Source organism: Odocoileus virginianus, unplaced genomic scaffold, assembly GCF_023699985.2.
Source record: "Odocoileus virginianus isolate 20LAN1187 ecotype Illinois unplaced genomic scaffold, Ovbor_1.2 Unplaced_Contig_20, whole genome shotgun sequence".
Lineage (NCBI taxonomy): Eukaryota > Metazoa > Chordata > Mammalia > Artiodactyla > Cervidae > Odocoileus > Odocoileus virginianus.
Window position 1 is genome coordinate 1,034,730 of NW_027224337.1, and position 13,805 is coordinate 1,048,534.

The 13,805-nt window shown below is 53.6% G+C and overlaps 1 protein-coding gene across 4 annotated transcripts in view; it reads right to left on the reverse strand.

The window, feature by feature from the left end:
- The window catches only part of APBB1 (amyloid beta precursor protein binding family B member 1), a 23,205-nt gene continuing 9,400 nt past the window's right edge, over positions 1-13,805 (reverse strand). For 2 of the 4 annotated variants that reach the window (XM_070464178.1, XM_070464177.1), the window contains exons 3-14: positions 8,799-8,974; positions 8,644-8,700; positions 8,475-8,560; positions 8,315-8,378; positions 7,747-7,896; positions 7,258-7,385; positions 6,699-6,864; positions 6,517-6,601; positions 6,001-6,084; positions 984-1,099; positions 663-839; positions 1-580 (exon numbers count right to left, since the gene is read on the reverse strand). In XM_070464178.1, the coding sequence (XP_070320279.1) occupies positions 413-580; positions 663-839; positions 984-1,099; positions 6,001-6,084; positions 6,517-6,601; positions 6,699-6,864; positions 7,258-7,385; positions 7,747-7,896; positions 8,315-8,378; positions 8,475-8,560; positions 8,644-8,700; positions 8,799-8,974 (1,457 nt within the window). In that variant the 3' untranslated portion in view covers positions 1-412. Of the gene's footprint in view, positions 581-662; positions 840-983; positions 1,100-6,000; positions 6,085-6,516; positions 6,602-6,698; positions 6,865-7,257; positions 7,386-7,746; positions 7,897-8,314; positions 8,379-8,474; positions 8,561-8,643; positions 8,701-8,798; positions 8,975-9,877; positions 9,950-13,805 lie in introns of those variants that run through there. The other 2 variants (XM_020896235.2, XM_020896233.2) reach the window with 2 other exon arrangements.

Here is a 13,805-nt window from a genome sequence, read left to right on the forward strand (position 1 = left end):
TCAGCAGGGAGACTTTATTAGTGATATCAGTACAGCAGAGGTGCCCGCAGGGCAGAGGGCAGAGGACCCATGCCTGGACCAGCCCCCCCCCTCCCACTTCTGACCCAGCAGGATCCTATGAAGATGGGGCCTGGCCTCGACCGGTTCCTCCTGCTCCACCTGAAACGTGGGGATGGAGAGCTGGGGCTGGCCTTGCTTCCTCTTCCTGCTCCTCTTCTCTCAATCCAATATTGTCACTTGCAGAATTAGATCTCCCTTCCCAGCCCCCAGGTGAGGAACCCCAGCTACTGGGGAGGGCAGCTCTTGGGTGGGGGACCTGAAGTCCAATAATAGACTGCAGGGCCCCTCCCCACCCCACACTCTTGAGTTCCCTGGGGCCCGATGCAAGCAGGTGGAGGGAGCATGGACGGCTTCAGGGAGTGTGGGCCCCCAGCCGTTTAGGCTTGAGGGAGCCCCACAGCGACTGAACGCCCCGGCGGACGGTCCACCCCACACGCCGGGCAACGGACTCGGCTGGGGGCGCTGGGAGGCAGGAGGTGGAGGCTTGGGAGCGGGCGTCCAGACACTTCTGGTAGCGGAGCTGCAGAGGCAGGAGGCGCAGTCACGCCGCAGCCTGCCTCAAGTGGGCTGGGCGCCACCGCTCCACCTCCCTCCCCACTTACCATGCACGCAGCCTGCACGGCCTCCGAGAGGCTGGCAGCATTGGGCTCGCACCAGAACATGTGGCAGCAGAAGGAGGCTGGGCCGGCAGCCATGATGAATGCAAACGTGTGGACATCTCTGCCCACGGCCAGGAAGGACAGGAAGCGCACCCGGCACTCCCCCAGCACTGCCTCCGTCTGCGGGGAGAGGCACGAGTTAGAAAGGGATGGCCAGACCCTCTTCCACTGGGTGCGTCCATCTTCCTGGCGGCCCTTCCCCTCATTCCCGGCCTTCCCCTCCACGGCAGGGCCCTGCCATACCTGCTCCACCCACATCTTTACCTGCTGGTGCAAGATGGTGAGGGTGGCAGGGGCCACGCTGACGTGACTTGGGGTCCACTGCTCACGGCTACTGGAGGACAGGACGGATTCCAGCGCCCCATTTATCACGTCTACCCCTGAAAGATAAGGACATGAGCATGGCACTGCTGGTGGTGGACAGAGAATACCCCAGCTCTACGCTAGACTGTCCGGCTCTGCCCAGCCAAGCCCAGGGTTTCTGCCCCATCCCCTACTTCACCTGCCCACAGCCCTGGACTAGGTGGCACAGATACCCTTCTTTGGTGCACTCCTCCATGGTTTCAGTGACCTGGTACTTTTCTAGTCTCTTCCATCTTGAATCCTAAGCTTGCTTTGCTTCACTGACTCTGTCCCTTCCTCCAGCCTTCTAAGCAGACTGACCCCCAAAGCTCTATCCTCCCCATACCTTGCTCTCCACATTCACACACTGCAGTGCTTCATACAACTCCTAAATCAGCCCCTATAGGCCAATTCTTGCCAGTCTTTAAGACCCCAAGATGCAAGCTTTGCTTTTGGCTTTGTTTTTTTTTTTTTTTAAGATTTCCATTTGAGCAATGTTATCTCATGTGTCACGCCATGTTATGACATTAGAGTGTACTGTCATACACAATCTCACAATAGATCCCTTTATCACCATTTTACAGCCAAGGAAACTGAAGCTTATATTGTGAAATCAGATAATTGACATTAGGTCACAACTGAGAAATGAGGATCTGAAGACAGGCAGTCTGATTCCAGAGCCTGGGTTCTCAGCCAGGCCTTCCCCTGCCTCTTGTCTATAGTCCTAGTCTCAGAACCAGAGGGGCTGTCAAAATCTTTCCGCACTCAGTAATTTCTATGATTTACGCAAAAGCCAAGGAATCCAAGGTTCCTGGCTTTTAGATCAATCAACTTTCCCTTGTAACAATGTTTCCGTTACCTCCCAATGTTAACTGCCATTAAACACTTCCACCCATAACATTTCCACCCATGCATCCTACTGCCACTGGTACTCAGCAGAGAACCAGGGCAGGAGCACATGGCATGGGGCATAGGTTCTGCTCCCTGCACTATTCATGAGCTGGCTGTGTCATCTGTGTATGGTTGTAGTGAAGACATTAGAGTGACTGATGCCAATGCAAAAGCACACACTGTGGTCTGCTCTCAGGCCCGCTTGCCCCTGTCAGTGCCTCTGGACTCTCACTAGGAACAGAACATGTGGACCCTCTAAGGGCAGAAAACTTGCCTTCCCCAAAAGTCCTCCCTCACCTTGGCCTTGCTCATCTTACCTCTGACTGGATCAAAGCCAAACTTCTCTCCTAAGCATGAAATCCTCCAAAAACTGGCCTCATCTGACCTGTCAAGCTTCATATTTTACTGCTCCCTGAGCTTCAAATGATTTATGTAGCATTATTAACATCTAATCTTGGCAAATGCCCAGCTAGGCAGATGGGAAATACAAAGTAAAAGAAGAGAATGCCCTCGAGGGACAGACTGTAACTGAGGGAAAGCGTCCCTCCAGAGGGCTCCTCCCCTCTTGACTGTCTGCAAAACTCTCAGTTCTCATGCATCAGGGTTCACCTAGGCCCTCCTGTCTGGGAAGCCTTCCCTGCCGCAGGCAGACAGGGTGCTGCTGAGACAACTCTTGGCACATCTTGTAACTGCTAGGAACTTCTTTACACTAGGCTATGGCCATCTCAAGGACAGAAATCAAGTTTCATTGTCTGTGTCCCCAGTCCTAGCACAGGGCTTATCAACTGAAGGAATTCCAGATGTCTGAGAAAGGCAAATGGGCAAACGTACCCAAACTGGTATAATAACCCAGCAACCCAGAAGGTACAGAAGGGTGATGACACAGGAAGGAGTGGGTGGGTGAGGGCAGCCCGCAGAGGGCTCAGATGTGAATGACACTGATGCCAGTCATGTGGAGACCAGACATCAAAGTCAGACTGCCTAATAAGCAGATGGAGCTGTGGGGGTGGCACCTGGCCCCAGAGTGGGGAGGATCACCATGGAGGCGGGGCCAACAGTGGAACTAGGTGACCTGGAAAGAGTCTGTAGTATTTGGTAACAGCTCAGGACTGAAACCTACACCCTGATCCCAGCCCCAAACTCCCAACCCCCGTTACCCTTGTTCAATTGCTAAGTCCTTCACTATCTCCCGGAGTTTGCTCAAACTGATGTCCATTGAGTTGGTGATGCTATCCAACCATCTCATCCTCTGTTGCCTCCTTCTCCCTGCCCTCAGTCTTTCCCAGCATCATGGTCTTTTCTGATGAGTAGGCTCTTCGCTTCAGGTCTCAACTGTAGCCTTCCAACATACTATATAATTTACTTACTGCCCATCTATTCTGAATAGAATGTCAGCTACTTAAAGGCAGGAATTTTGGTTTAAAGGCAGTTTTGTTCATTAACATATACCAAGAACCCAGACCAGTGCCTGGCACAAATCAAGCACTGGGTAATCATTTATTGATGGATAGATGATTGATGAGTGAATATTGCAGCTTCAGGAGGGGTCAGTGTTAAACTTGCGCAGGTTAAAAATGGAGCATAAAGCATAATAAAGTGAGTTTAGGGACTACCGTGTGAAACTCTTGGCTTCTACAGAGAAGACCTACTAAGCTGATGGACGGCAGAGGATCCGTCAGGGGCAGCAGACAGTTTCTTTACCATACTGAGAGGCTACGTGAATGGCAGATAGATAGGGGAGTGATGCAATAACTGGAAGAGTCATGAACTTGAGGGTGAAAGGGAGGAGAAAGCAGCACAAAGGGGAGGACGGAGTCACAAGGCCTTCCTGCTCTCCCACAAGCATCTTCTCACCTCCAGCTCCACAGCTGTGGCAGTGCCTCTGAATCCAGTCTACTCCTCTCTGCAAATCCAGGCCTTCCTTCCACCCCAGCTCAATCCCCACCCTAAGAAGGGTTCCCTCACTGAATGTGATGGTGCTGATCATCGGTCAGCATGGTGTAAGGGGAAGAGCAGAGAACTGAAGATGACCAGGGTTAGAGTCCTCAGCCCAGCATCTCTTGGGCTCTCACCTGAGCGTTCTTTCGTTTGTGTGTTTGTTTATCCATTCACCAAATACTGTTGAGTTCTTCCCGAGTGTCTTTTGGCAGGACACCTGACCATTTCTTGAAGCTGTCTCTTTTCCTCTGACCTCACACCTGCTCCTCCCCTGTCCACTAAATGTTGGAGGGGCTTACAGCCAGGCCTAGCCTAATATCCCTTCTCACAGTGGCTGGCCATGTTCCAGGGTCAATCTTCTTCAGACTCATGGATTTGATTACCTCTCTAACCCAGCAATGCCCACATTTGTATCTCTAGCCCAGTCCTCTCCTCTGTGAATCCAGCTGCCAATTTGAGTTTGCTACGCACCTTCCCAAAAAAAAGACACACCAAACTGAGCATGCCTAAAATTGAATTCAAATCTTCAAACCAAAACTGGCCTCTTCCAGTACCTACTACCTTTAGAGAATGGCACCACTATCCCGTTAGTGCCAAAAGCCAGGATGCCAGGAGTCAACCTTAAGGCCTCTGTCCCTCACCCCACATCCAACCAAGGCATGTTGACTTCAATCATCTAATAACCTTTTGAATCCACACACTCCTCTTCAGCCCCAGTATAGTGCAAGATACTCTCAACACCAGCCACAGCTACTGCAAGGTCCTCCTGAGGTCCCCACATCCGCCTCCACCTGCTGAACATCCTTCTCCATGGTATCACCAAGGTGCGTGCATGTGTGCTTAGTCATATCCAACTCTATGACCCCAGGGACTGTAGCCACCAGGCTCCTCAATCCACAGAATTTTCCAGGCCAGAATACTGGAGTGGGTTGCCATTTCCTTCTCCAGGGGATCTTCCCAACCTAGGGATCAAACCTGTATCTCCAGCATCTCCCGCCTTGGCCGGAGAGTTCTTTACCAGCTGAGCCACCAGGGAAGCCCTTACAAAATTAAAATGATTATTCCAAGTGCGCTCCAGAAAACTCTCTGATAGCTTCTTAACACTTGAGGATGAAGAACAAATCATAAACATGGCCTATGAGCTCCTGGCCTCACCTGGCACCGCTTTTCTCAGTGCCTTTGAAATACTAAAGTGTCCTTCATGATGGATCTTCACACCCAATCTTCACTCTGCCTGGAGTGATCCTTCCCCACTTTATTCCTGTCTCCATCCCATTTGGGCACATTAGATCCTATTTATTTTTTATCTCAGTTCAAATGTCACTTTCTCAAATCTTTTCTGACTTCCCAGACTAAAGGAAGCTCCTCTGTCACACAGTTCCACAGCATCTTGCTACTTTCTTTCAGTAAAATGACTCAAATTGTAATTATACATTTATTTGTGTGACTGTTTGATTTAATCCTCTTTTTTTCTACCGCTATCTCCTCTAACCTCCATGAAAGTAGGGCTGGGGCCATTGTTCTCTCAGGACCTGGTAGATGGTAGGCCTCATAGTTATTTGCTAAGTGGATGAACAAGTAAATAACAGGTACTGTGAAAGTATTAGAAATATCAGAGTGAACCTAACAGTCTCTACCCTCAGTTTGCTTAACTATAAAATGGCTATCATCATAATCCAAAACTCAGGATCCTCAAGAACTAAATGACATATAAGGCAGTACTTTACCAACACAAAGCATGTTGATAAATATGCTCACTGCTTCCTTTCTAGATGATCACAGTCCATAGTTGGTGTTGTAAAACCAAACACAGCTCCTGGCTGCTCCAGCGTTTTAGTCACTGAAGACCTACCTCCCAACCTAACCAAAGCTTTTCCAGGGGATTCAAGAATAGGTCTCCCTACATGCCTGATTCACTGGTTCACACTCAGGGAAGCCAGGACACAGCGTGAAGCTGGGACAGAGGTACAGAAGGTGGGATACGCTCTGAAGAGCAGGGTGACATCAAGCATGAGGAAGGTCTGGTAAAAGAGGTACTAGGAGGCGGGGGGTGGGGGAAGGGCTTTGAGATCAAGGTGGTGGCCCCCTGGGTGACAACGGACACACATACCAACAGGTTTAGCAACAGGCACATTCCCCAGGTAATAGACTTGGAACTTTTGTACCAATTCATTCTTAGGTGCTGGGAATTCCACTGCAGGAGGAAAGAAGAGGATCAATCACAGGGACAGATGGTGCTTCTCCCAGTCCCCACCACCAGGACATGAGCTGAACACTGACCCAGCCAAGGCCCTACCTCCACCCCTCCCCTGCCTCCCTTTAACCAAAATCCCTCCACTTACTTGACTCCAAAAATTGAATCTCCACTTTTTTTTTTTTTTTTTGGCCACTCTGCATGGCATGCGGGATCTTAGTTCCCTGACCAGGGGTAGAACCCACACGCCCCTCATTGGAAGTATGGAGTCTTAACCACTGGACCACCAGGTTAAGTGCCGAGTCTCCATTTTACTATGCAGACTCTGCCCATGAACTATTTTTACTCTGCCCAGGAACTTGTGCCTCTTCTTGGGTCCCCCCAACTTTGCCAACAAAACTGAGACAGGCCTGGCAGGGTTGTGACACTGACCTTGGAAAGGGACGTCCACAAGTTTCGAGTGGTCCAGGGAGAGTCCGTTTACCAAGCAGCGGGCGTTGCGCCTTTCCGCCATGATCTGAGGAAGGGAGGGGATGGGGGAAGAGGGAGGGCGGGTCAGTCAGGGCTTCGTAGCCCTGGAGCCCACCCTCCCCCTACTCAAAGACCCCACCCACGTCCTGTCGAGCAAAGGTGGCAGCTACTCCAGGGTGCGAAGGGGGCCGTGCCTTAGAGCAGATCTCATGCAGGCTGGTGGCGATGTTCTTGGCGGGTGCCTCACAGCGAAACACGTGGCACTTGAGCATCTGGGTCAGCTTATCGCGAGCTACGTAGGCAAAGTCCCTGTTGGGGTAGGGGCGCCTCAGTGTCTCCCAGTGACTTTCAGTCCGGAGCCTCACTCCCACCCACCCACGCCCTCCGCATCCGTCTGCCCTCGGGTCGGGTCGCTGTCCTGCGGGCACTGCTCTCTGGCCGGAGGGTAGACAGGCGAGCATGCCGAGGTCGGGGAGGGTGGGCGAGCACAGCGCGCAGGGAGGGGCGCGGCGGACTAGGGAGACTTGGGCGCTTTGCTGCATCTGGTCCAGGGGTGGGGAGAGGAACAGTCAGGGTAAATTAGGCATAGTACCTCTCTCTGGGTCCGGCAGCACAAGAGAGTCAAACAACAGAGTTAGGGAGGAGAGCCTCGCTCTGACTGCTGGCTGAGCCCCCACCCCGGAGCCCCGGCCCTGCTCCCACCTTCCGCTGTCCCGCCCGACGCCCCACACGCGGATGCTGACGATGGGCTGGGCGTGCAGCAGGGCCTGACTGTGTGGCTCCACCAGCTTCAGCGTCTCATCTTCCAGCTGCAGCAGCAGATCCTTTCCCTGAAGGCCCAGGAAGCAGATGCTGAGCGGTGCCCCAGCAGGGAAGTTGGCTGATCTTTGCCACTTCCAGCTCGAGGCAGGTGAGCCACTGCTCTGGGGCCCTCGCTTTGGTGTGCGACCAGCTTACTCTGCAGGCTTCGCTCTAACAAAGCTCACATCTTTCATCTCCAACGTGACTCCTTTTATCAACCCCATCACTGTTAGATAACCACCTCCCAATCAAGAGTCACACTTCCATCTCGCAGACTGTTGCCTGGTGGGTCTGCACCTCCCTCCCCAGCCCTGGCAGAGGGGCAGCTTGGTTCTCCCAGCTCTCCCAGTTTCTGCACTTCACCGCCACCCTGACACCCTGCCAGCTCACCTCCCCCCAGCCCCCAGACATGGGGTCGTGCAGATTATTTTTGTGGTAGGAGAGCTGACGGATGCAATTGTTGACTGCCACGCTGCTGCGGCCAGGGGCCAGCTCCTCCTCGGTCATCTCCACCCAGCCTAGGGAGCGCACGGCGAAACACTGCCAGACACAAAAGAGGTGGTGGGAGATAGAGGGTCTGGTCTAAACACAGAAGAGCCCCCAGCCAGGACACAGGGCACTCTGCTGAGACCAGAGGAGTTCCCGACTCAGAGCACGGCAGGTGGGAGGACATTAGAGGCTCTGCAAACAGGACAGAATGGCAGGAGAGCTGATGGTCTCAGAGGAGACCCCTAGGCAGGAAGCACCTGAGCCCAGCCAGGAAGGACCCCCTGCCAAGCCACAGGGCTGCCTGAGTTATAAACTGAAGTGCCTCCTGCTCAGACACAAGGGTCTGTGCTGAGAGTGCAAGAGCTCAGGACCTGGGGAGCTGTAAGACCAGAGAGACCCCAGAACCTGACACGAGGGCTCTCCTGGTCACGGGGGCCCAACTTGGGAAGAGGCATTGCCTTGAACACACCTTGATCCCTGGGTTGGCATTCCGTGGGGGCAGCTTCTCCTCCTCTTGGGGCAATGGCTCCGGGCTGGAGGCAGATGGTAACACTTGGTACAGGCCCCCGAAGAGGGAGCTGTCCCAAGGCCCCTTCCAGACAGACCCATCCCACTGCCAGCCCACTCACCTGAGGCTCTGAGCTGGGAAAGGCAACATCCCCTCCTCGGGGTCCTTCAGCCCCAAATCCATCGGGGCCTCCTCACTGGGCTCATCCTGAGGAAGGGGAGAGAGAAATCAGGACCCAAACGATGACCTGTCTGCAGCTCCCCCATCGTGAAGGAGGTCCCCTCACTCACTTTCCAAAATTCTCCATCCTCAAAGCGTTCTCCATGAGTGAAGCCGGTCCAGGTGAGCTAGGAACAGGGATGGGAGCAAGGAGTGGCTGGCTCATCTTGCTCCAGCAGCACCCCCCTCCACCCCAGGTCAGAACCATCAGGCCTGTGGGCTTCACCTGAGACTCCTCTCGGGGGCTGCTCCCCTGTGATGGTGAGGCCCGGCCCGGGGGCTCCCACTGAGTGGTCCCCGTTGGGATGTGCCAGTAGTAGGTCCCTGAGGTGTCCTGGACCCTCATCCATCCAGCCGGCAGGTCGGAATCCGTCTCGAAGGCGTTGGGGTTCCAAAAGGAATCTGCCAGATTGGGGGGGGTTCTCGGTGAGGGTCTGCCTACCTAACAAGAGAATCATGGGTGCTATGCCCAGTTCGGTCCCAAGACCCAGTGGTGGAGAAGGGGCGAGGGAAGGGCTCCAACGCAAGATTCCTGCTTCCGCCTAGAGCCTGAAGTCTGGAGTCACAGCATGGGGGGGCCACCAGCAGGGGATGTGACTCAGGTCTCCTCCTGGGCCCTGCTCCTGGCTAATGTGGCCACACAGAGGGAAGGAGGAAGGTGGAGAGAGGGCAAGGAGGTTGAGTGACCCCAAATGACCGGTCATACATATCCACATCTCAAGTGCACACACTTACCAGCGCCCTCACACACACATGCACACAGACACACAACATATACAAGCTCTGCTACACACCTGTGTAGCCCCCACAAACACAAGGGTGTGCACACACAGGAGACACCCGCACAGATGGCAGGGATTGCGTTCAGGTGCACACACAAGTGCAGGGACACACACACACACACACACACACACACACCCCAACTCCATCCACCCACTAATGCAGCCACCATCCACAAAGGCGTGCGCACACACAGATGTATATTCTAGCCCCTGCCACACACGTGTGCAGAGACCACATCCACGATGCCCCCCAAAACATGTGTGGGTACCACACCCACAGTGAATGCACGTTCAGACACGCAACATATGTCAACCTCTGCCACATGTGTGCAGATACCACAGACACCTTGACCCTAGCCACACACACGTGCAGACATTTCATGCACACGCGCACACCACACACCTGTGACATGCCCTCCCCTCCCCGAGCAGAGCCACACCATTCCAGCCCCGCAGCCCAGCTCCCGCCTCCACCACCTCCGTGCTCCCGGCCAGCCCCGCCCCACATGGTGCTGTCCCTCACCTGGGCTACTGTCCTGCAGGAGGATGGCCAGGAAAAAGTCCTGGGAGAACATGGCACTCCTTCCCAGCCCCTCCTGCTCCACCCTGCCTCCTCACAGCCTCTCCAGCCCGGCCAGCTGGGCTCACAGCCTGGTGCTGGGCTGCGGAGAGCAGCTCATCCCGCCCACTTCTCACCAGGGCAGAGCGCCTGCCAGGCAGGATCCTCCCCCACCTGGAGCTCTCCATGGAGGGGCCGGGACCACAAGGGGAGGGAATCCCCTTGGAGTGGGGATGGAGGGTGCGGCTCGTGAGACCCCAGCCTTCCCTGCCCACATCTCTTCTTTCTGATCCTAGATCCCCTCCCCCAATCCTGAATCTCCATCCCACCCCCCCGCAGCGGTCACCTCAGTGCCACAGTCAAGCCCAGCCTTAGGGATGACAGGAGGCTCAACCTCGTGGGAACACCCCAGCCACCTGGGGCCCTGCAAAGCCTAGAGCTCTCCGTGCAAACAGGGTGTGGCTTCCAGGCTCCCAGGGATCCCGCCCCTGCCCATAATCTGCCAAGCAGTTCAAGCGGGAGAGTGGGCTTCAGGGGCTGGGCCCCAGCAAGCTTGAGGCTGGGCTTGGGGTTTCCCAGAACCAACCCCCCTCACCTGCCAGGGCCCAGCTAGGCTGCAGCGTCTCCTCGGCAACCGCAGCACCAGGACCGGCTGGGAGCGCCCAGACTGCTGACGTGCTTCCCGTTACCAGGGAAACCAGGAATCCTGACTGGTCCAAGAGGCAGCACTGAGGGACAGGCAGTCAGTCCCCAGACCCAGGCTGCTGGGCAACCAGGCGAGGAGGGCTGGAAGTGGGCGTGGCCACACCAAGGTGACTGTACCTGATGCGAGAGTCACTCTGGCAAGGCGCCTCACCGCCCTCAGCTTCCCATGAAGTGGCCTCACAGAGGAGGGGCTCTTCTTGCCCATGCAGCCTCCAGGTACCCGTTACTGCCTCCCTCCCCCCAGCCTCCTCTCCCCTCAGGCCCTAGGGAATTAGAATGCCCGCCTTTCCCCGAGACCCTCCACCGTCTTCAGGGCTTTCCCGCCAAACCTTCCAGGAACACCACACCCAGGGCAACCGTGTCCCCCAGAGCCACACCCTTCTTCCGGAAGGGTCATATACCCCTGAATCTGAGGACCAGGTCACCATCTCCTGACTGAGTCACATACACCAATCCATCTGCCATCCCTGTCAGTCGGCACCTTCCTGCCTCAAAGAGCTTCATCCTTCCGATCTGTCCTGGAGGGGCCGCTCTCCCCCCGGACCATCTGGGAGGCCCTTCTGGAGCTTGGCACATCTCTCTCTGAGCACAGCCCCACCCTGGCCCTTGCTTCCACAAACACACATTTATTTAGAAATGCACACTTTCACTCCTGCACCAGTTCATTCAGGCGCTCCCCCCACGCACTCAAAGGTTCATGTATAATTCACTCATCCACACAGGCCTCCTTGACTAAGCCAGATGTAGTCACCTGCTCTCCCTTTCCCCACCCCTACTCACTCCCGAAGTCCAGCTAGGTCACTGCAACGGCCTCCCAAGTTGGTCTCCCTCTTCCTATTTAGCCCTTTCCAATGCACTGAAATGCAGTGGTCGTGTATGGATGTGAGAGTTGGACTGTGAAGAAAGCTGAGCGCCGAAAAATTGATGCTTTTGTGGGGTTGGAGAAGACTCTTGAGAGTCCCTTGGACTGCAAGGAGATCCAACCAGTCCATCCTAAAGGAGATCAGTCCTGGGTGTTCATTGGAAGGACTGATGCTGAAGCTGAAACTCCAATACTTTGGCCACCTCATGCGAAGAGTTGACTCATTGGAAAAGACCCTGATGCTGGGAGGGATTGGGGGCAGGAGGAGAAGGGGACAACAGAGGATGAGATGGCTGGATGGCATCACCGACTCGATGGGCATGAGTTTGAGTAAACTCCGGGAGTTGGTGATGGACAGGGAGGCCTGGCGTGCTGCGATTCATGGGGTCACAAAGAGTCGGACACGACTGAGCGACTGAACTGAACTGAACTGAATCTGAACTGCATGCTACAGCCCAAATGACTGTTCTAAAATGCTAACAACCTTCTCTCCAGTTGAATACTCTAATTGTTTTCTCTTTGCCCCCGGGACAGAACCCAGTTCCTCCACCAGGTTTGTTGGACCTTATGAGCCCCTATTTGCCTGCCTCTCAGCCTTACCTTTGACCACTCCCCACAGCCCTGGTCTCTCCCCCTGCCTGGGACATGCCCCTTATCCTCTCTGATCCCAGCCTCCATTCCCTCAAACTTCACCTGGCACCACCTACTGGGCATCAGTGTAAAGGTCCCTTCTCAAAACTGACCCACCTCCTGTCTATTACCATGCTCTTCCTGCACCTCACCAACCCCAGGGCTCAAACTACCTATTTACTTCTGTCAAAATACTAGACTGAGTGCTATGAGGGCAGGAATATCTGTCTTGTAGTATGTATTCTCAGCATTTAGGACAAGACCTGGCACTGTACATACTTGTAGTATGTATTCTCAGCATTTAGGACAATACCTGGCACTGAGTATGAACCCAACACAGGTAGGAAAGTTCATTCATTCATCATTCGCTCATCATTCATCCATCCATCCATTCATTCATATACTTCGGCATTCAATTAACAACCTTGTGGAGATCCTAGGGTGGGAAGGAGAAAATAATGTTTGCTCAGTTCTACCACATTCCTACAGGAGACCAGACCTCCTCTGTGGTCTTCCTGATCATAGCAACAGTCATGAGAGTAGGCAGTGACGCAGCCTATTCTTAGATTCTCGATCTCCACTGCCTCCAGCAGACCTTGATCCTTGCCCATCCTCTCACCACACCAGCTCCCTTGCTGAGGTCACTGCCCACACCCAGCACACTCTTCCCAGCTCTTGAGCAGTTCTGTCCTCCCACTCTCAGAAGGCTCATAGGAGCAACCACCATAGTGCCCCTCCAGGGACCCCAGAGCAACCAGGGTCTCCGCTGTTTGGCCCCTTGATTGACACCCCCTAAGGCAGAGATTGCAAACAAGCTGTGTGCAGACTGGTGTAAGCCTCAGATAGATTTTGTTTGGCCTGTGTGGTACTTTTTTAAAAAACAAACTTGGTTGCTAACATTTAGAAATTGGGATGTTTCACATCGATATCTAGTTTTCAGTTTCCCTTGAAGAACTGGCTCCACTGAGACAACATTTCCCCATACCTAACCCTATGAGTAACCAGCTAGAGTGGAGTAGCAGCAGTTCCCTATAAAGGGGATCTGGGCAATGATCACTGACGGTCGCTAACATCCCTCTAAAGACAGGCAATTAGATTTTGTCTTTGGTAGAAGTACTCAATACCACCTGTAAAGTGTCCTTTCAAACAAAACACAAACAAAAACAAAAACTCTGAATTTGATGAAGGCTCTCGAACTCACTGCCAGTTTATGGGAAATCCAGGGGAAGTGGAACTTGTTCAAATCCAGAACATGGAAAACCCAGGGCAAACAACACAGTGGCTTCAATTGAAACAACAAAATTTTGAGCAAAAATAGAAATGGAGGGATAAGGTACAGATCAAAAGAAACTTTGAGACGTACCATCAAAAGGTCTGTTCCTATTTGGATACTGATGAAATGAATCAAATTTTAAAAGGGCAGGGAGCACATTCATTAGACAACTGGGAAATGTCAACACTGACTAGATATTCAGTGATATTGAGGAAGTACTGTTAAATTTCTGTGCGCGTGATTTTAGTAGTTCGGATTTTTTTTGACAGGCGTGGGGGGCGGGCAGGAGCATGCACATAGCATCTTAGCTCCCAAGTAGGGATGGAAACTGTGCCCCCTTGGAATGGAAACACAGAGCTTAACCACTGCACCACCAGAGAAGTCCTTGGATTTTTAAAAAGTGTTTCATATTTTACACATGC